We start from the raw sequence: 18,377 nt of genomic DNA, 5'->3' as shown, positions 1-18,377 counted from the left end.
AGTGAGGGGCTGTGACTCTGACTCACCAAACCTCAGCTTCCTGCTCCCCTCCCCCTCCCACCACTGACACTGAGAGGAGGTGGCAGACAAGACAGGGTGGGGGAGGACAGGTGTCTGCTGGTGCCTCACCTACCTACGCGCGCGCGCGCGCACACACACACACACACACACACACCCCGAAGCCCCCAGGGTCCATCCAGGCCCACTCCCAAGGGCCACCCTCAACAGGCCCAGGCTGGCTCACCCTAAACTGTGGCTCCTCCCCCAGGGCCAACGTGTGCGCAGCCCCAAACCACCATCTCAGCTCAGCCCTGGCTGGCACCCAGGGCTCACCCAGTTCTTGCCACGAGGCAGCAGGAGGAGGAAGGAAGGGAGGTGTGTGCGGACGGGGACGGTAGCCTCTGCCCCATCTCCCTCCCGAAGCCAGTGGGCAGGTGGCCTTCAGGGGGCTGCTTTCCACAGCCTCTCCCCCAGGGAAGTGGGCAGAGTGGCTGGCCACCGGCCACTGCCCACCCTCCCTACCCCATTCATCGTGGGGAACGTCTACTCCCACGTGCAGGGCTCCACCCTCCAAAGAACTGAGCGCAGGCTTTCCTGGAGGTGTCCAGGCCGCCTACAGAGGGTGGAGGGGGGGCGGGGAGGATGGCACTAGGCTGGGCAGGTGAGCATTCCCCCGCCAGCTCCTCCTCTGGGCCATGATGGTCCCAAACTTGGCCCTCAGGTCTCAGCCCAAAGAGCGTCACCTCCTCTAGCCAGCTCTCTGCACCCTGCCCAAGTCTGGGGCCTGCAGTGGGACCCCAAGAACCTCCCACCCTCTAACACAGCCTTCTGGGATTCCTGGTGCACCTGTTGGCCAGCTGAGCCAGACAGGAGCTCCACGAGCAAGAAGCTACATCTCCGCGTCCAGCGCTGCACAGCCCTCGGCCTAATTGGGGCTTGCTGATCACAGACAGCCGCTGCACCACCCTCCCGCCACGATCAGCCCCGCTCACACACCACAGGCAAACAGGTTCCTCAGTAGGAAGTCCAGGGCAGCTTCCGGAGCCCCAAGGCACACCAGCGCTCGCCGGCCCTCCCTGGAAGGGCGCACCGTGGATGTGTCCTGACTCCCTCACCCTTCCCTGAGACCCCAGCCCATGCCTCAGCTCTGTGCCAACAGGGGCCGGGCTGCAATCTGGCTGCTGGCCTGAATCCTGGGGGTGGGGGTAGGGCTCTGCCACGTCTCCCAGTGTCCCCCACCCAGTCGAGCTCTTGAGGCCGTGAAGGGGACCTACAGCAGCTGAGTCCCCTGCCCCACCTTGGGGTAGACAAGAGAGAGGACACCTCCACCCCATGGTGACAGGACTAATCCAACCAGCACAGCTGTGCGTCACAGGGCGGGACTTGGGGGGGCCCTAGGAGGAAGGGCACAGAGATCCCCTGAGACACAGATGGGGACAAGAGCCGTGTCCCCACAGCCAGCCCCGGGGCAGGGAACACAGAGCTCACGTCCGTCATCTGCTGGCAACGCCATCACCAGTGCCAGGCTCCGATGCCTGGGCCGGCCCAGGCCAGCATGTGCTGTGGGCAGAGGCGAGGGAGGATGGCACCCTCCTCTGCCCGCCCCTCCCCACACCCAGCACACACACCCTGAGACTAGCCGGGCCGTACGAAGGACGGCAGCGTCCTGCTGCAAACCCAACCTCCCACCTCAACACAAACCTCCACACACAGGCCGCTCCCAGCTGGCCACAGCACAGGACAAGTGCAGAGGGGCTGCAACCTCTCCAACCTCCCCGGTCAGACCCGACTGGCTCTGACCCAAGGACTTGGACCCTCGGGCTCCCAGGGTGGGGCTGGGAGCCAGCCAAGGCCATCCCAAACAGCCCCAACCTGCTCCAGAGAGAGGGCAGGAACATGGGTGGGGAGAGTAGATGGGGCCGAGGAATGTGGCCAGCTCAACATGGTCAGGACCAAAAGAGGCCAGGCCAGGGGTAGAAAGTCTTCTTCTCACATGTTTGGGGGTGGAACCCCCAGCAGCAGGAGGGGTCCAGCCCCTCCTCCCTGGCAGATATGCACTCGGCCATCTGGTCAGATCAAAGTCACACCCCGGCACTGGTCACACTGTGTAAAGTCAGCTGACCACCATCAGGGCACTCCCTGGCCAGGAACTGGCCCCCACGAAGTCCCCAGGGCTGGGCCAGGGTGCAATACAGGCTAAACCCATGTCCTTAGTGAAGGAGCTCCCCCAACTCACCAAGGGAGGCGGCTACACCTTCTGAGATGAATGGCAGGGAACCACCCAGTCCCCTCCCTGCCCTCCTGCCTGGAGCGGTCTGCCAGGTAGTAACCATGAAAGCAGGGTGCTTCCTCAGGTAGGACTCCGGGACTCAGCGCCCAGAAGGTCCGCACAGGGTGTGCAGATCCAGGCCACGGACAAGCCTTCCACCACTCGGCACTCTCCACTCAACCCAAAAGACTATGCCTTGCCCTAGCGTCCTAGGCCTGCCAGCACGCACGGGTGCCTGCGTGCCACCTCCCGCAGAGGTGCCCACTGTCTGTGCCAAGTGCTGTCCACACGCTGGCTGCTCAGCATTAACAAGACACCCAGCACTCCCTGGAGCTTCTGTGGGAACAGCTCCACGTGTGTATGTCCACCTTGTGCTCAGAGCAGCCCGGGAGGTCTGTGTCACTCACCCGGCCCCCAGATGAGGAAGGTGAGGTGCGGAGGGCCGAAAGACTGGTCCAAGGTCACAGAGGTATCAAGTGGCAAAGCAGGGACCACTGAGCCTCATGCGGTGCTCCTCTGCTTCAGACTCCCCCACCACCTCGCTCTGCCCTCAGTCCCACAGCCGGGACTCCAGCTCGTGGGCTTGTTCCTCACAGGGATGGACCAGTCACGCCAAGGGAGGCCCTGAGGCTGGGTAGCCAGCCAGCTGCTGACCAGCTCCAACCCCGGAAGACAGTGGTTAGGGGGCTCCGTGGCCCCCCAGCCCTACTGAAGGGACATCTTGAGAATCACTCCTTCCGGTCACTTGGGGTGAGCAGGCACTCCTCACTGGTGGGCGCCAGCCTTCTCCCCTGCTCTGCTCAGAGGCCACACACACCTGGGGTGCCCGCCGCCCGTGTGGCTCCAGCCCGCCTGTCACGGAGCCTACCCATGCCTCCTCTCACCTTCCTCACATTCGCTCCAGCTGCCACCACCATCAGCATGCCTCCCACACTGCCCTCGGCGTCCTCAGCCTCCAAGCTCACTCTGCAGGCAGCCCCTGCCCCGGCACGCAGCCTGGGGGCCCTCACGCTGGGGCAGCACTTCGGCCAGCCTTGTCTCCCTGGATCCAGTGCACCCCGCTGCTGCAGCTGGCATGTCCTCCTCACTGCCCCCTCCCCACAGGCCTTGGAGCAGACAGCTCTCCCTCTGGGCCTGTTCAACACTGACAGTGAGCCTGCCACGTGCAGACTGCAGGACGAGGACAACTGGTCCTTGCCTACAAGAACGCCCTCCCTGAAGGGAGAGACATGCTCATGACTGAGGGTGTCGGGATGGATACGACAGGAGGAGTGGAGAGGAGGAGCGAGTGTTGAGCGAAAGGGCGCGAGGAGAGTCTGGAGAGTGTGGAGTCCAGAAGGTATAGGCTCAGCCAGAAGAAAAGCAAAGAGGAGTGCCAGTCCGGGTCCTGGATGGTGACAGAGGCAGCTGGGGTGACAAGAAGCAGGGTAGACTGGGGGTCTCGACCCCACTCTCAGGCTCAAGGTTCAGCCCCAGCCTGACCACACAGCCACCCCACCCCCCAGTGACACGCGTGCCCTCCTGCAGTTTGGGATCTGAGACCCCAGCTTAGCTCTGGGGTAGGCTGGGTGCGAGTCCCAGCCCCTCTGGGGGCTCAGACCAGGCACTCAACCTCTCTGCCCTGACTGCACTCTACACATGGGGGCAACGACAGGGAAACCTCGGTGGGCTGCTGGGAGGAAGAAGTGAGATCACACACACAAAGAGCTGTGCAGGGCCTGGCACGCTGAGTGCACACCCCAACGCCGTTGTCTCCACGGCTGTTGCTGATGTCACTGTCAGGCTGTTTTCTCCTACCCCCTGGGCTGAAGGGCTCTCGGACACGGGCGCTGACCCTAGACACGGACCTCCTGGCCATCGGCACCAGTCACCACACCACTCTCCCACCCAGGGCTTGGCTGCAGGCATGAAGTCGGCAGGCCCTCTGCCAGGAACACTCTTCTCTCTCCTCTCCACAGTTCCCTCTGAAGTCCTCCGAGTTCCAACTCAAACACCACCTCTTCAAGCAGTAGTCCCTGAACCCCACCCCTTTTCTGCATGCTCCCCAGCCTCCTGTACCTGAGACACGGCACAGAGGCACTGGGGGTCAGAGGAGGGGCTTGCAAGTGAACGTTCCGTGCCCCTGGAAGCAGAGCCGCCCGGCAGTCCGCCAAAGCAGAGAGAGCCCATCCCACCCAACTGGGAGTCGGGAGGCCGAGCCGCCCCAGGGCCCTCCCACCTCCGGGGCGACGCCGAGACGCTGTCGGCCCGGTTCTGCCCTGACTGGGGTGGGCAATCTCGGCCCGCCCCATCTCGCCGCGCTGCCCACCTCGGGGAGGTCGGCCCTCCGTGACCCCCGACCCCGGACCCCAAACCAGGGCGGCAGGTGCCCGGCTGACCCTGGGGCTGCCCCGCCGCCCCGGCTGACCCTCCCCGGCTCCCGGTCCCCGGCCCTCAGCCCTCGGCCGCGCGCCGGCACTCACCGCGCGGGTGCGGCCCGAACGCCACCAGCACGAAGTAGTCCGCGAGCCGCGCCATGGCGAGGGGCGCGGGCGGGCTCCGCGGCTCGGGGACGCGAGGACGGCGCTCTCATGGCCCGGCCCCGGCCCTGGCCCGCGCACCCCGGACGCCTCGGGCCCGCTCCACGGCGGCGGCCAGGGCTCCAGCCGCCATCTTCCCAGCCAGCCGGCCCGCCCGGCCGCGCCGTGCGCCTGCGCGGCCTCGCTCCGCCCCCCCCGCGGGCGGGGTCCGGAACGAAGCTCCCTCATTGGACCAGCGGCGCGGGCTCGGTTCCCGGGGGCGGGATTCAGCCGCTCACCACCCTCAAGCGGCGACAGCGACGGCGGCTCGGGCGGGTCAGCGGCAGGCGCGGGCCGGGTCAGAGCGTGCCTCGCCGTTGCGGCTCCCACGCAGGGCGGAGAGGGGTCGGGCCCCGCCTCTGGGAGCTCTGTCTGGGGTCCGCGCGGCTCCCGGGGCTCTCTACCCCGGCGCTGTCAGTCTGCAGGAAGGCTGGAAGGCCCGGCCCTACCCACGGGTCTCCCAAACTGGGGCCCTAAGCCATCCCCTGGGGCTGCCAGCCTGGTGATAGGGGGGAGTACCCACCCAGGCCCTACCCTTGGGGTTCCCAGCCTGAAGAGGGCTCTGGCCCCACTTGGAAGCCCAGTCTAAGTGAGGTGAAACGCTTAACACATGTCCTTTTATTTTTTTAATTTCTATTTATTTATTCGTTCATTCATTCATTCATTTATTTATTTTTAACACATGTACTTTTTAAAAGGCGCGCTGCACGTCCTGCTGTAAAGAGCTGCGTACTAGGCCGTGAGGCGCCGGGGCCCGGGTGCGCTGCTTGGGAGAAGGCTGCACCACTCAGGGTCCCTGACAGTGCCCACCACCCTCAGCGCGGGGGCCGGCCAGGGCCTCTCCCGCAGTGACACAGGGATGGGCAAGGGGGACACAGAGTCTAGAGCAGAACACGCTAGGAGAGGAGATGGGGTGGGGGGCGGGGCAGCCTCAGGGCTGCTCGCTGACAGGCTGGGAGGGGAAGGCAGGGTTGAACTTGTTTTGGGGTGACTTTGGCTGCTTCAAGAACCTACGAAGGAACAAACTGCTGGCGTTCCTCCTCCATCCCCTCGCAGGGGCCCGCCTGGAGAATGAGTGGAACACAACCCAGAGACAAGCGCCGAGGGGGAAGACCACCAGGCTCCCCTCCCTGCTTCTGGGCACATGCCCAGCCACAGCCTCCTCTGCTTCTGGACGGTACTGGGTAGATAGGCTGAGAACCCCTCCTTTTTGCCCCAGCTGTCTTGAGTTAGCTTTTGTCACTTACACCCAAAAAGGTCCTCACCACCACATTACCACACCACTGAGCTTGTGCACGGGCAGGCAGTGTCCCAGGGAAGCCCTCTGGCCTAGCACATGAGCCCAGGACTGGCTCTTCCACAGAGATGGTGGGGACCCTGCACTCCATTTTCTTCCACTCTCATGCCCTCCTTGCAAGGAGCCCATTCCTTGAGCACCTTAGGGTCAAGGGTAGGTTTGGGGTCACTTCTAGACCATGATAGCCCCACTCAAGTTCCTTGCTACCACACTGTCCATGTTACCCTCAGAGGCACTCGCTGCTGCCCGCTTCCTCTCAGTGTGGCTCCAGTCACCTGTCATCCTGCCAACATCGTTGCCCCCCCCCGGACAGTTTTCACTGTCCTCACCGGGCAAACCCCAGCCACGCACAGTCCTGCCCATCCGTCTCCTCGAGGCCTGCAGCGCCAGCTGGTGCAGAGTGGCCACAGTGACACCGCGGCCCCAGCTGTGGAGGCACTCTCGCCACTGCCCAGCCTGCTGACATCTGGTCAGCTCTGTTCTCTCTGCAGTCTCCTCTGACCCCCTTCCCGTGTCTCAGAAATGACCCCACTGCCCTCCTTCACAGAGAAAACAGACTTGCATCACCCCAAGTCTGCCCCCCTCACCCCCGCCTCCCCCTCCACAGCGACCACAGAGGCTCTGCCCCTCCTGCCCCCTCCCCGCCTCTGGCTGTTTGCTAGGTACCCGCATCCTCAATCTTTCCCTCTCTGTGGATTCTCGCCATCGGGATTAAACTCGGTCTCTCCCACCTTAAAACACTCAAGCAAAACCTCCCTAGATGCTGTCTGCCCAGCCAATTGCCACCCTCGCTTTTCCTGCTCCACGATGGTTTCTCTCTAAAGCATTCCTCCAGGGGAACCTCTGGTCTGCTTCTTGTGTGTTTCCATGGGTGAGCGGTTCTCTGAGTGGCTCCGCAGAAGCGGCTCCTCCACTGAGGATCAGTGGGGGAAGCCCATGGATTTCCCCTTGGGGGGCACGTGGACAGTTACAGAACACAAGTGCCACGAGCCGCTGTGCAGGGGCTGTGGGATCACAGGGGGTCTCTGATCCAGTCAAGAGGGATAGGGGTGAAATAAGCTCCCAGGCTGAAGCCTGAGGCCAGAGGACACCCTGCCCGTGGGCTGTCGGGGGAATGAGCCCCTAGGCGTGTGGTGGCAGCCAGTGTTCTGAGAGAAAGAGTGCAGTGGCCGAGGGCCTAAGAGACTGTGAATTTTTATCTATTTCTTCTTTATTGGTGGGGTGAGTGATACGGTCACATGTGTTTTGGAAAGACGGTACTGGCAGCACTGTGGAAGGCAGATTGAGGGAGGACGGGGGTGCTGGTGGGACAAGCAGCAGCTGCAGAACCGGGTCCACTTGCCTGCCCCTTGGTCCCTTGCCTTGGGGTCCCTTGCCTGCCCCTCTTCCCACGCCGGGTTCTGTCCTCTCTCTTCACTCTCTGTGGGTGATGGTCACCACACTCCTCACCTCTCAGAGCCTTGCCAGCTCCAAAACTACCCAGACTGTGTTCCAGGGCTGCCTTCTCTTCAGCCCCAGGCCCAGGACGCTGGAGGCCAGCAAGACATCCCTACCGGGATGTCCCCCAGGTAGCTAACCCCTCCCCCCACTCTCCCTGCATCAGCAAACAGATGGGTGGGCTGACCCTCCTCATCTGCCCCCCTGCTCTGCTCTGTTTCTCTGACCCATTCTCTCTGTCCCCACTGCACCCTTCCTGCCAGCCCTTCAGCACCCACCTCCCTGCTGAATTCCACTTTTCTAGTATAAATGTGATCACATCACCCACCCTCCTTCCAGCAAAAATAAATAAATAGAAACGGGAATACCTGCTGATGCTTCCCTTCCGCTCTTTCACATGGCAGGTGCTCACCACTTGTTGATTTATTCATCCAGCTAATGTTTGCTGAGCTCCCACGGTGTGTGCAGAAGGAGGGACGGAGAGTGACCAGGTCACTCATGATGACCCGCTAAGAGGGGGCAGGACCGGAGCAGGGAAGACAGAAGAGGAAACACAAGTGGATGCAGAGATGCTCAGATGACCAGAATGTGTGAGCGTGCGATGGGGTAATTGTCCCCTCCCAGAGGGACACAGGGATGAAGAACCCCGGCACCAAGTCCGTTATCGGTGGACAGGGCATCAGCTTTGTGGAGAGCAGTTTGGCTCCATCTGTCAACACAAACACGGGCTCACCTTCAGCCAGAATTCCCGTGTCTGCAGAAGGATCCTATGGAGACACATCCATGGGCTCATGAAGAAGGGTTCCTGCTCTTGGAAAGCTTGGAAATCACCTAACTGCTTCCCAATAAAGGATCAATTAAGTCACAGAACACCTACATTTTGGTGTAAGATCAACCATAAGAAAGAATGGCAGTCTCTATATTTACATATATTTTTACCTACGTATGCGTAGGTGTCTGTATATAGTGCACACACACAGGATGCAACCCCCCCTCAACAAAACGCACACAAGAGAAAGTCAAGAACGGGGCGCCCATCCGGACCTGGGAGAGGAACCCACTGGATGGCAGTGAGAGGTTCTCACTTCCTACTTATTTAAATTTCTTACAAAAACCAGTTAATACTTCAGTAATGGTGCGGGGTGGGGGGAGGGTAGAGTTTTTAGGAATAGAGCTGCTAGGACCTCTTAAGGAGGGGTCTCAAAATCGCCTCTGTCCAGGCCCCTGCCACTCATTGGCGCGGACATTTAGGAGGCGAGGCCCAGGGACCTAGAGGTGGTGGGCGGGACACAGCCCCGCCGATTGCACGCCGCAGCACCCAGTTCTTTACCCCTCCAGCCTCAGGGACAGTGTCCCCCACCAGAAGGTGGCGGAGGTGAGGCTGGCCTGCCGGGGTCTCTGGCCAGCCGCCCGCGCTCCCTACGGCCACCGCCCTCTCTCGGGAGCGCCCCGCCCCGCCCCGCCCCGCCCCGCCGGCGCGTCCGGCTCCGCCCCCCTGGAAGACTATTTAGCCCCGAGGCGCTGAGGCTCAGGCCCCAGCAGGGCCCCGACCGCCAGCTGACCGAGGAGGTTCACGCACCACTTCGTGTCGCTTTGTGTTGGAGACCCTCGCAGACCTACCGGCGCCAGCCCGCGCGCCCCGAGGTGCGGGCGGAAGCGGTGGCTCAGCCGAGGGCCGCCCCCAACACCTGCCCGGCTCACTGCCCCCTCCGGCCCCGCCCTCATGGTCCGGCTCTTGACGGTCACCCTCGGTTGCATCAGCTTCCTCTACCTGCAGCTCCCAGGCGCGCTGTCCCTCGGCCTGGCCCGGAGCCGGCCGCCCGCGCGACCCAGGTGAGCAGGTCTCAGACCACCCTGGCTGCCGGGGCAGGAAACCAGGGTGCTCGGGGGGAGGCCTCCCTCCGACCCCGACCCCTCCCCAGTTCCTCTAGCCCCTGGTTGGGGAAACCCCCCACCTGCTGCTGGGGCCCACCCCCTAGATCAAGGGCCAGCCCCAGGCCCTAAGCAACCCACCAGCAGGGCAAGAGGTTCCTCTTTCTCTGCGTGTCCTCCGAAGGCATGCCCACTCCTCGACACTGGCAGAGCAGACCCCTCAAAAGGAAAGGTCAGCTGTGGGAGGGGAGGCTGGAGGGGCCTCAGGCCCGCCCACCTCCCCCCACCCCAAGGGAAGGGCTGAGAGGGAGTCACCTGAGTCCTGAGCTTAGTGGCCCACAGAGGCCAGGGCTGCCCCTTGCCCAGGGAGGAGCAGGTAAATGGGCTACTGAGTGGCTGAGGGCCAGGCCCTGAGCCCTGAGCTCAGTGGGCTTCCCCTGCCCCTGACCCCAGGCCTGTGTGGAAGGGAAAGTGGGTGGGTTTATGGGTCCCTGAAAGGCTGGCCCGCCGGGCTTACTTCCTCCATCTCCCTCTGCAGGGAGCCCCCAGCCCGGACTCCTTACAGTGGCTTGCAGTCCCGGCACCCTGCAGCCCGGCCTGTGGTCTGGAAGCTGCACCAGGCCCTCCAGCCCCAGAGGAGTGCCAGCCTGGCCCCTGCTATGGGTCAGCCTCTCCGGAATGGCCCCCGCCGACACTTGGGTCCCCGCAGGCCCCGAGCCCAGCTCCTGCGTGTGGGCTGTGTGCTGGGCACCTGCCAGGTGCAGAACCTCAGCCACCGCCTGTGGCAGCTTATCGGCTCAGCCGGCCCACACGACTCGGCCCCTGTGGACCCCAGCAGCCCGCACAGCTACGGCTGAGGCGCGGCAGGCCATACCCCTGCCTGTCCCAGCTGGGATGCCGCACCCTAATCCCAGAGCTGCAGCTGAGCCCCCAGCCCAGAACTAGCCCCGAAGCTCCTGCAAAGAGCAGTCACTGGAACAGCGGTGCAGGCCCCTGAGGACACCCCCCCCCCCCCCCCCCCCCCACCAGGTTCTGCAGCAACCAACCTCGAATGACTGTGGACACAGAAGCCAGTGCACGTGTGTGGACCCAGCAGATCCTGAACACCCAGGGGCTCTGCCCCTGGGGAGTGTAACACTTGGAGGCGGTTGGCAGCATTAGAGGACAGGGTCTGCCCAAGGACGTAGGGCAGATGCCAGGGACCTGAACACCCTGGGCCACCTCTGGGCAAGCAGGAGAGAGGAGGGGCCCAGAGGTGGCCCAGCATGGCCTCTTCCCTGCTGGTCCTGACATGGTAGGGTTAAGGCTGGACTGCCCTGTTCCAGCTGGACCCAAGGTCACGATGCAGACTCCCTGCCTGGGTGCCCTGAGGGTAGCTGGGGAAAGGGTGCAGGGGTTCTGGGGCAGAGCAGGGCAGAACACCCTTCCCACTCCCTAGGGCAGGGTGGGAGTGGGGCGGGGCAAATCTCCCAGCTCAAATCTCTCAGTTAAGGTGGAAGCACCACCACCTCAAGGTGGGTAGGGGATGGCCGAACAGGGGTTGGGGCCCCGCGGGCCACAGGGGCTCCCTGAGCCCCATCCTGCCCGGCGTGGGGACAACAGGAGGCTGGAGCAGGCTTGCCAGGAGCCTGGGGGAGGGGACTGGCCTCAAATTATCTGAAGAACAAGTCCACAGCCAGGGGGCGGAGTTCTTGGTGTGTGTCTGCCCCCACCCCCCACCCGCCACGGGGGAGGGGGAGGGGCTTTAAGTGCTGTGACACCAGAGCCTTTTGCTAGTCCTGTAGTACTGGTGCCCAATGCCTCACGGGTTCAGAAATGTGGTTTCCGTTATTTAACAAATGTTCATACAGCACTTAATTTGTCGATGTTTGCCATGTCACCCTCTCAGCCACCCTGTGAAGAGAGCATGCCTTTATCCCAGCTCTGCAGCCAGAGATCAGGGAGGCGCCTGCGGTCCCTGCAGTGCCCACCCACAGAGCCCATACCCTGGGTCGCTGGCAGGCCTGCCCCTCAGACCCCCGGGGGCCCCCTAAGGGCGGGAGGCTCCTGGACGCGCCATCTGGCCTCCCACCCTTGCGCTTGCTCTTCCAGCTCAGGGCTCCCCTTCCTTCCACCAGGCCCCGTGGGAATAGTTCAGGCTGGGGAGATGAACTGAGGACAGCAGGGGCCCCAGGGGAGGAGCCGAGAGCGCCCAGGCCCTGAGCCCAGGGGAGGCGTGGATGTTGGGGGGAGGCTGGAACAGGTGTGTGCGTGGGGGCTGGATGGGCGGCAGGCTGGGCCTCAGAGCTGGGAGCCTGTGGCCACCGAGGGGTGTAGGGCAGGCAGGGAGGGTGGGCTATGGCACAGGGCCAGGGGGACTGGGGGGCAAGGAAGAGGAGGGCTCCGGGAGGGCCGAGTCAGGGAGAGTCAGGAGCTCAGCTCGGCCCAGATCCTCCCTGGCCTCGGCCCTGGGGTAAAGTCCCTTGCGGTCTGGTTCTCCACGCGGGATGCTCCCCCTGCCAGAACACCACCCTACACTGCACCCTCCTTGTGGCAACGCAGACTGCCAGGAGGCCCCCAGGATTGCACCACCTGGTGCCCTTGCCCAGGTGCTGCCTGAGCCTTGGGCTGTTTTTCCTTAGGGTCGCCCGCCATGGTCACAGCATCGCACTGTGGTCCACATGGCCCCTGAGCTCCAGACCGTGTCCTGGCTGCCTATCTGACACCCCACTTGGAGGCCTGGTGGCAGCCCCCCAGCTCCCCCACCCGCTGCCCCTCTCCTGCCTCATCTGGATCCACCGGCCGGCCCTTTGTCCCTTCTCTTGGTCCAAGCCACCACCTGCTTTGGGGTCATGGTTCCAGCCCCCACCCCACCTCCCCAGGCCCCTCTCCATCCTTGCAAGCCACCACCTGCTTTGGGGTCATGGTTCCAGCCTGCATCCCACCTCCCCAGGCCCCTCTCCATCCTTGCAGCCAGTATTTTCTGAGCATTTGTGGAAACAGCGAATAAACCCTGTCCCCCGCCCCCAGGGACCGAGATTCCAGCGGTAGGAGGCAGAGGAAACCAACCTCAAAAGTGCGTGAGGGATGCACGTGCACCTGGGAAGCTGGAGGCGCTATGGGCTCACACGGGCCGAAATCACTTTGCCGTTTTAAGTGGGGCCTGGTTGATTCTCAGCGTGGGCAGGAGGCGCCTCGCGGAGTGCCCAGCACCTCGCCCACTGCCCTCTCCCGTCCCACTCACCCTGACGGCGCTCGGTGCCCGTCCTTCGCCAGAGCGCCGGCCTCTTTCCAGTGACGGGACCGTCAGCTCCAGGTGGTGCGGTCCCTGCTGTGTCCTCACTGCCTAACTCAGCCCGCACATGACCAGCGCTGTGAATTCATCTCTGCCCTGACTCGAGATGGAGCCCCTCGCCCCAAGAGCCTGACAAAGACCCCCTGGACCAAACATGAGCCCAAGGCTCCAGCCTCGCCCAGTATTAGCAAGAATCACACCCTTGACAGAATCCTGGGGTTTAGCAAGAGCGCCCCCACCCTTGATGTCTCTCCTCTGGCTATCTTCCCTCCTGACCCCTGCCCACCCAGCCCACCCCAGGCCCCCTCCCTGCCTGGTGGCTGTAAATCCCCAGCTGACTGTGCTGGGGATTTACTCTGTGTTCAGAGTGGAGCCCGACCTCTCCCTTCTAGGAAAACGTGAATAAAGTCTTCTATCCCATTTTAACAAGTGTCAAAATGACTTTCTGAAATAAGCCCTGCCCCGCCCCGCCCCAAATCCCAGGTGCCTGGGGATGGTAGGGTGTTGGGAGGGGCCTACCGCCTGGGGCATGGAGGTGTTTAAAGCTTGGGAAGCAGGAGTGGGAGTCTGGCTACAGAGCAGCCTCGACCCCCCAGGCAGGTCAGTTGCTCCAGGGACGCTGAGGTTGGCTGGCGGTGGGGGGGGGGTGGGGGGGACCGGGCCGCTGGGGCTGCTTCTGTGCTGACACATTAACTCTCAGAGGCCAGGAGGAGGGTGGATGGTCACTCATTACCGAGGGCCAAGGCCAAGGGGCTGGGTGGTGTCCGGTCACTTATGTAACCTGTGGGCATATATACGGGCACCCGGGCCTGTGGAGCTCTGCCCCCTCTCAGGATGAAGGTGGCTGTGGTGAGTACCCCGGACCCCGCACGGGCTGCTCCCCCGGGGAAGAGGCAGCAGCACCATGCCCTCTCCCAGCGGGTTTCTGCCGCCCGCTCATCTGGGTCAAAGGTCTCCCTCCTTCCTGTCGTGGTCTAGCTGGGGCAAGGGTCGTCGGCCCAACCCCTGGGCTCCCTGCGGACCCAGGTCTTGAGAAGGAGATGCCGGGTAGGGGTGCTGCCAGAGCCGTGCATCACTGGGGAAGCAGGCATCCTCGGCATCCACCCTGCAGATAAGGACACCAGGAGCCTGGAGCACCCACGCGCCTGTGCTGGGAGGGGCTGTGCCCTGGGGCGCCCACTGCGCCTGACAGCCTCGTACCCCCTTGGGGATGTCCTCCCTCCCTCACGGGGCTGGCATTGTGGTGAAATGGGTTCACTCCCCCACCCAACCAGGACCCAGACCCTTCCCTGGTCTACCGGCCTGATATGGGGCCAGAGGCGGCCAAAGACAGGGGCAGCTTCCGAAACTACATGGTGAGCACCTGCGGCCGCCCCTAACTGCGCCCCTGGGAAGGGCAGCACCTGTCCCCTTGCACAGCTCCAGGGGCCACCCTGGGGATACCCCGTTCACGTCTCGCGGGGCCAGGCCTGGGATTGGGAGGCAGTGGCCCCCTGGGTGTGACGGGCAGGGGTTGGCGAGCCGCCTGGCTGACCTTCTGCCTTGCAGTCCGGCCCTCTCCTGGACCGTGTCTTCACCACCTACAAGCTTATGCACACGTGGCAGACCGTGGACTTCGTCAGGAGGAAGGTAGCTGGAAGACTCCCAACCCGAACCCCCCGAGGGCCGACGCTGGGGCTACGCTGACCTCTCCCTTACTGGCCCAGCATGCCCAGTTTGGGAGCTTCTCCTATAAGAGAATGACTGTCATGGAGGCTGTGGACATGCTGGATGCGCTGGTGGACGAGTCGGACCCCGACGTGGACTTCCCCAACTCCTTCCACGCCTTCCAGACGGCCGAGGGCATCCGGAAGGCCCATCCCGACAAGGGTGTGCTCCCCACCCGCCCCGCTGGTGGTGGGGGAGGGTGGAGGTCCGGCCCTCTCCCAGCAGGCCCTGCCCCCCACCCCAGCCCCAAGGCTGTCCCTCTGCCCTGGCCCCTGCACCCCCTCTAGCCTGCCCTGCCCCTCTCTCTCCTCCAGACTGGTTCCACCTCGCCGGGCTCCTGCATGACCTGGGGAAGGTCCTGGCTCTGGCAGGGGAGCCCCAGGTGAGGAGAGGGGTGGAGGGGGTGGGCAGGGCGGGGCCCAGGGCAGCCTCGGCTCTGGGCTGTGCTCTGGACACCTACTTGGTGGGCAGGCCAGTCAGGCCCACCCACCGTTGCCTGTCCCTCCCCAGTGGGCAGTCGTTGGAGACACCTTCCCAGTTGGCTGCCGTCCCCAAAGCTCTGTGCTTTTCTGGGACTCTACCTTCCAGGACAACCCTGACCTCCAGGACCCTCTGTACAGGTATGCTTCCCTCGCCATTGGCCCTCCCCTCTGCAGGGTGTTTCTGAGCCCCCCTCACCCTCTGTCTCTCCCTGCAGCACAGAGCTTGGCATGTACCAGCCCCACTGTGGGCTCGAGAACGTCCTCATGTCCTGGGGCCATGACGGTGAGGCCAGTTAGAGACAGCAACAGTGGGGACTGCGGTGGGGGCCACGCCTCTGGGTGCCTGGTGGTGACACCCTCTCTCCCCCAGAGTACATGTACCAGATGATGAAGTTCAACAAATTCTCCCTCCCACCGGAGGTAGGTGTGGGGGAGGAGCCAAACCAAGAACCCCGCCCAGCCTAGCCCAGTCCAGCCCAGCCTGGCCCAGCCTAGTCCAGTTCACCCCAGTCCAGCCCAGCCCGGCCCAGCCTAGTCCAGGTCACCCCAGCGCAGCCCAGCCCAGCCCCGCCTGGAGCGTGGGGTGCGGCTCCTCCTGCCCCAGGCCTTCTACATCGTCCGGTTCCACTCCTTCTACCCGTGGCATACGGGCGGCGACTACCAGCAGCTGTGCGACGAGCAGGACTTGGCCATGCTGCCCTGGGTGCAGGAGTTCAAGTATGCTCGGGCCCGTGGGGGGGGGGCGGGGGAGGGGGCCCGGGGCTTCATGACGCACTGTCCCTCTGCGCTGCAGCAAGTTCGATCTCTACACCAAGAGCTCTGACCTGCCAGATGTGGACAAGCTGCGGCCCTACTACCAGGGGCTCATTGACAAGTACTGCCCCGGTGTCCTCCACTGGTGACCGGCCTGCCCACCCTGCCCACACCCAGCTGGGTGCCCTGGGGTGACAGCCACTGTCAGGCACAGTGACGACCCACCCTGGCCTTTCTAGGGGACCCCACATACCCACCTGCATTCCCTGCCCCGTTGGCCCCTCTCCCCGGTTGCAATAAAGACTTTGAAGCAGCTTGTGAGTCTGACCCTCAAACCCTCACTGAGACCGAGGCGTGTCGTGGCAGGGCAGTCACTTGGGGGGGGCGGGGGCGGGACAGGCAAGTCCGCGATCTCGTGGACACGCGTGCCCGGCCATTTCTGCGGCCATAAGCGTCTTGCTCGTCCTCCAGCTCTGGCGTCAGAACCTGGGGTCCCCCTGCCCACCTCCACATTCTGAAAACAGCCACTGAGTCCTCTGGGCTCAGTCCCCTTAAAGATGACAATACAAAATACCTGATAGCTAGAAGAACGCACTACAGGAAACATCATGATAAATGCTCAGGTTAACTGCCATGAACACGACCCACGAAAACACGCCAAGAAACCCTCCGTGGGCCCCAGGGTGCAGCCCTCACCTTGGCCGACAATCACCTTCTTTTCCTTGTGGTTTCGTCCCCCAAGTGTGCACCCCTCATGCTGCAGTTCAGCGTCAGCCTTCCCTCTACTAGCGGTTTATTCCTTTGAAGAAAGTGGCTCATGTGTCTAGGGACTTCCTGTTGGGATTTGCTGGTTGCGTCCCCATGGTATCTATCAGTATACTTTCCTCGGTCTTTCTTGCTAACTGGTAAATAAATTTAGAGGCTTAGTCAGATTCAGGTTTGACTTGTTGAGGGCAGGGGTGCCCTAGAGGCGGGGGCTGTGCTTTATCAGGAAGCCCCGCTGTTTCCCATGTTGTCAGAAGCTGCTGTGCGGCAGTTCAGGTCTAAGAACACCCTCCACCGGATAGAGTGAGAACAGCAAGGCTCCAGTTCCATCCTCACTCACCTGGTAGAGCCCGCAGTGAAGAGCAGCTCCCCTGGTGCTGTCTGGTTCCTGTTTATGGAGGAAAGGGAAGTAAATGCTCCTGTCTCTCTCTTAATTTACCGTTCTGCAAGAGCTGGTTCCCTAGCATCCTTCAAACATGATCAAGTTGTCTGTTTTTGAATCAAGAACGCGTAGATTTCAGCATATTTGCGCCTCAGTGAGTTATTCTTACTGGTGCTCAGACAGGGTTGGGGAGGGTCTTTCCTGTGGGCCCCTGGCTGCTTCTGACCATCGCAAGGGTCTCTGGGATGTCTTGCCGCGTCTGGTGTAACAAGACGCCCGACTGTTTCCTGTGTCTGCTGTAACAAATTATCACAAACTTGGTGACTTAAAACAACAGAAGTTTATTCTCTCAAGTGCTGGAAGGAAGCCAGAAGCCTGAGATCAATGTGTCAGCAGTGCCCCCGCCGGAGGCTCGGGGAAGATCCAGCCTCAGGTGACACCAGCGCACCCTGGCTGGTGGATGGCTGTCTCTTCTCTGTCTTCACGCAGCTCCGTTTCGGTGTGTCTGTCTCCCTCTGCCCCTCTTATAAAGACACCTGTGATGGTATTTAGTGCCCACCCAGACTATCCAGGATGACCTCCTCATCTCAACGTCCATAATTATATCTGCAAGATGCTTTTTCCAAGTAAGGTTACACTCACAAGTTCCAGGGATCGGACGTGGACATCTTTGGGGGCCATTTTCCAGTTTACCACAGAGGCTGCCCTAGACGTAGAATTGGCCCTTTCTCCAAGGAGCCTTGATTTTGCTGAGTGGGAAGTGGTATTACAAATCCACGTGCTGGGGCTGAAGACCCAGTCACTTCTTGAATGTCCACTGGTTGTAGCCATGAAAGGTGGCACTGCCCGCTGCCCCCCCTGCCTTGTCCAGGCTGCTGCACGGTCAGACCCTCCCGTTCCGCTCAAACCCCACCCAGGCCCTCCCTGTGTACCCCAGCCCCTCTGTGCGCTGGTGTCAGGAGAGGACGGGCTCGAGTGCGTCAAGAGGCTTTGCCCAAGCTCTCCTCCACTCGCTGTGCTTCCTTCTGGAGAATTCCTGCCTGCCCTGGGCTCCCTCGCACCGTCCCTGGGCAGCCTTCCCAGCCGCAGCCCCCTCTCAGCCTTTGAGCTCAGGCAGGGCAGGTGCAGGATGCCAAGGGGGTCCCTCCCTAGAGTTGCTTGTGGGGTGCAGGGGGCTCTGAGCCTAGACTGGGTGTGGGCAACGGGGCCTCTCAGCCTTCCTGGGAGCAGGGAAGAGGCTGGGGTGGGGAAGAGAAGCATGAGCCCCAGAGCTGGGCAGGGGGATGTTGGACAGATGCCCCTCTGGGACCTGAAACCCCCCGGGGGAGCCTCCTCAGTGCAGAGCAGGAGTGGCCACCTTTGCCCCTGCTCCTGGGTCCCCAGGCCTCTCTGTGGCCCTGCAGACCCTAACCTGGCCATCTCCAAAAAGGCCCCAGCGTGGGGGAAGGGCAGCGGGGGCCAGGGCTCCCGTATTTCTGTCTACCAGGGCCCCGCTGGGAGCCTCAGGGCACTGGGGCAGCTGAGGAGCCCGCAGAGAGGAGGAGGGGCTTGGCCTTCCCTCCAGCCTGCTCTGCTTTCTGT

General features: G+C 62.9%; 3 protein-coding genes across 12 annotated transcripts in view; 2 read left to right on the top strand and 1 right to left on the bottom strand.

Moving 5' to 3' along the window:
- SBF1 (SET binding factor 1) overlaps nucleotides 1–4,929 on the bottom strand; it is a 28,242-nt gene extending 23,313 nt beyond the window's left edge. For 7 of the 10 annotated variants that reach the window (XR_012324091.1, XR_004528781.2, XR_012324092.1 and 4 more), the window contains exon 1: nucleotides 2,237–2,348. Coding sequence is in view for 7 of the 10 variants with exons in the window: in XM_073787990.1 (XP_073644091.1) it covers nucleotides 2,237–2,333 (97 nt within the window). In the remaining 3 variants the exon portion in view is untranslated. Of the gene's footprint in view, nucleotides 1–2,236; nucleotides 2,349–4,731 lie in introns of those variants that run through there. The other 3 variants (XM_073787992.1, XM_033865739.2, XM_033865742.2) reach the window with 1 other exon arrangement.
- A 4,154-nt stretch (nucleotides 4,930–9,083) lies between these two features.
- ADM2 (adrenomedullin 2) lies at nucleotides 9,084–13,314 on the top strand. The gene is made up of 2 exons (XM_033865737.2): nucleotides 9,084–9,394; nucleotides 9,972–13,314. Exons 1-2 carry the CDS (start codon nucleotides 9,285–9,287, stop codon nucleotides 10,288–10,290), a joined length of 429 nt encoding a protein of 142 aa, XP_033721628.1. The 5' UTR covers nucleotides 9,084–9,284; the 3' UTR covers nucleotides 10,291–13,314.
- Nucleotides 13,315–13,541: 227 nt separating this feature from the next.
- MIOX (myo-inositol oxygenase) lies at nucleotides 13,542–15,963 on the top strand. The gene is made up of 10 exons (XM_033865673.1): nucleotides 13,542–13,556; nucleotides 13,982–14,062; nucleotides 14,256–14,336; nucleotides 14,414–14,576; nucleotides 14,729–14,796; nucleotides 14,925–15,034; nucleotides 15,112–15,179; nucleotides 15,267–15,316; nucleotides 15,501–15,613; nucleotides 15,690–15,963. The coding sequence occupies exons 1-10, from the start codon at nucleotides 13,542–13,544 to the stop codon at nucleotides 15,796–15,798; spliced, it is 858 nt and encodes a 285-aa protein (XP_033721564.1). The 3' UTR covers nucleotides 15,799–15,963.
- The last annotated feature ends 2,414 nt before the right edge of the window (nucleotides 15,964–18,377 follow it).

Source organism: Tursiops truncatus, chromosome 11, assembly GCF_011762595.2.
Source record: "Tursiops truncatus isolate mTurTru1 chromosome 11, mTurTru1.mat.Y, whole genome shotgun sequence".
In the NCBI taxonomy this organism is placed as follows: Eukaryota; Metazoa; Chordata; class Mammalia; order Artiodactyla; family Delphinidae; genus Tursiops; species Tursiops truncatus.
Note: the sequence above shows the minus strand (reverse complement) of the source record. Positions and strands in the feature narration are given on the sequence as shown.

Excerpts from the sequence above, each read along its gene's own strand:
- ADM2 (XM_033865737.2), top strand. The coding sequence starts at position 9,285 with ATGGTCCGGCTCTTGACGGTCACCCTCGGTTGCATCAGCTTCCTCTAC. Across the intron at positions 9,395-9,971 it reads CGGCCGCCCGCGCGACCCAG|GGAGCCCCCAGCCCGGACTC; the intron begins GTGAGCAGGTCT and ends CTCCCTCTGCAG.
- MIOX (XM_033865673.1), top strand. Across the intron at positions 14,337-14,413 it reads TGGACTTCGTCAGGAGGAAG|CATGCCCAGTTTGGGAGCTT; the intron begins GTAGCTGGAAGA and ends TTACTGGCCCAG. Across the intron at positions 15,180-15,266 it reads CATGTCCTGGGGCCATGACG|AGTACATGTACCAGATGATG; the intron begins GTGAGGCCAGTT and ends TCTCTCCCCCAG.